The following is a 446-nucleotide window of genomic DNA, read 5'->3' as shown; positions in this document are numbered from 1 at the left end:
CTGCAGCAGCACAATCAACTGCAGCAGCAGCAGCAGCAGCAGCAAACATCCAGCTGCTTCTGCTGATCCCTCGTCCCCCTAACAGCGCCTCCTCCATTGCGGCCAGTCGATGCAACGCAGCATTTTGCTGCAGCAGCTGCTGCTTTGCTGCTCCCAGCTGCTGCAGCAGCTGCTGCAGCAGCTGCTGCTTCTCCGCCACCACACGCAACAAACACCGCACATCGTCTCGTTCTGCTGCTGCAGCAGTAGCAGCTGCAGCACCTGCTGCAGCTGCGTCGGGTGGGGGCACTGCTGTTGCTGCTGCTGTTGCTGCTGCTGTTGCTGCTGCTGTCATTCGAAGCCCCACAAGGAACTCGCGGGTTAGCTGCTCCCGCAGCAGCACGAGGTGTACGTACACCTCAGCATCTGGTGAGACAGGGGCAAGGGCCTTTGCTGCAGCAGCAACG

General features: G+C 61.0%; 1 protein-coding gene across 1 annotated transcript in view; it reads right to left on the bottom strand.

Annotated features, from left to right (window-relative positions):
• Positions 1–446, bottom strand: part of EMH_0008370 (NEK kinase, putative) — a gene marked incomplete at both ends in the record, with an annotated part of 2993 nt that overhangs the window by 1654 nt on the left and 893 nt on the right. The window contains one exon of the mRNA XM_013498319.1: positions 84–446. Coding sequence (XP_013353773.1) covers positions 84–446 — 363 coding nt within the window. The remainder of the gene's footprint in view (positions 1–83) is intronic.

The sequence above is a fragment of the Eimeria mitis genome, genomic scaffold (genome assembly GCF_000499745.2).
Source record: "Eimeria mitis Houghton genomic scaffold, Emh_scaff333, whole genome shotgun sequence".
Taxonomy (NCBI): Eukaryota; Apicomplexa; class Conoidasida; order Eucoccidiorida; family Eimeriidae; genus Eimeria; species Eimeria mitis.
Note: the sequence above shows the minus strand (reverse complement) of the source record. Positions and strands in the feature narration are given on the sequence as shown.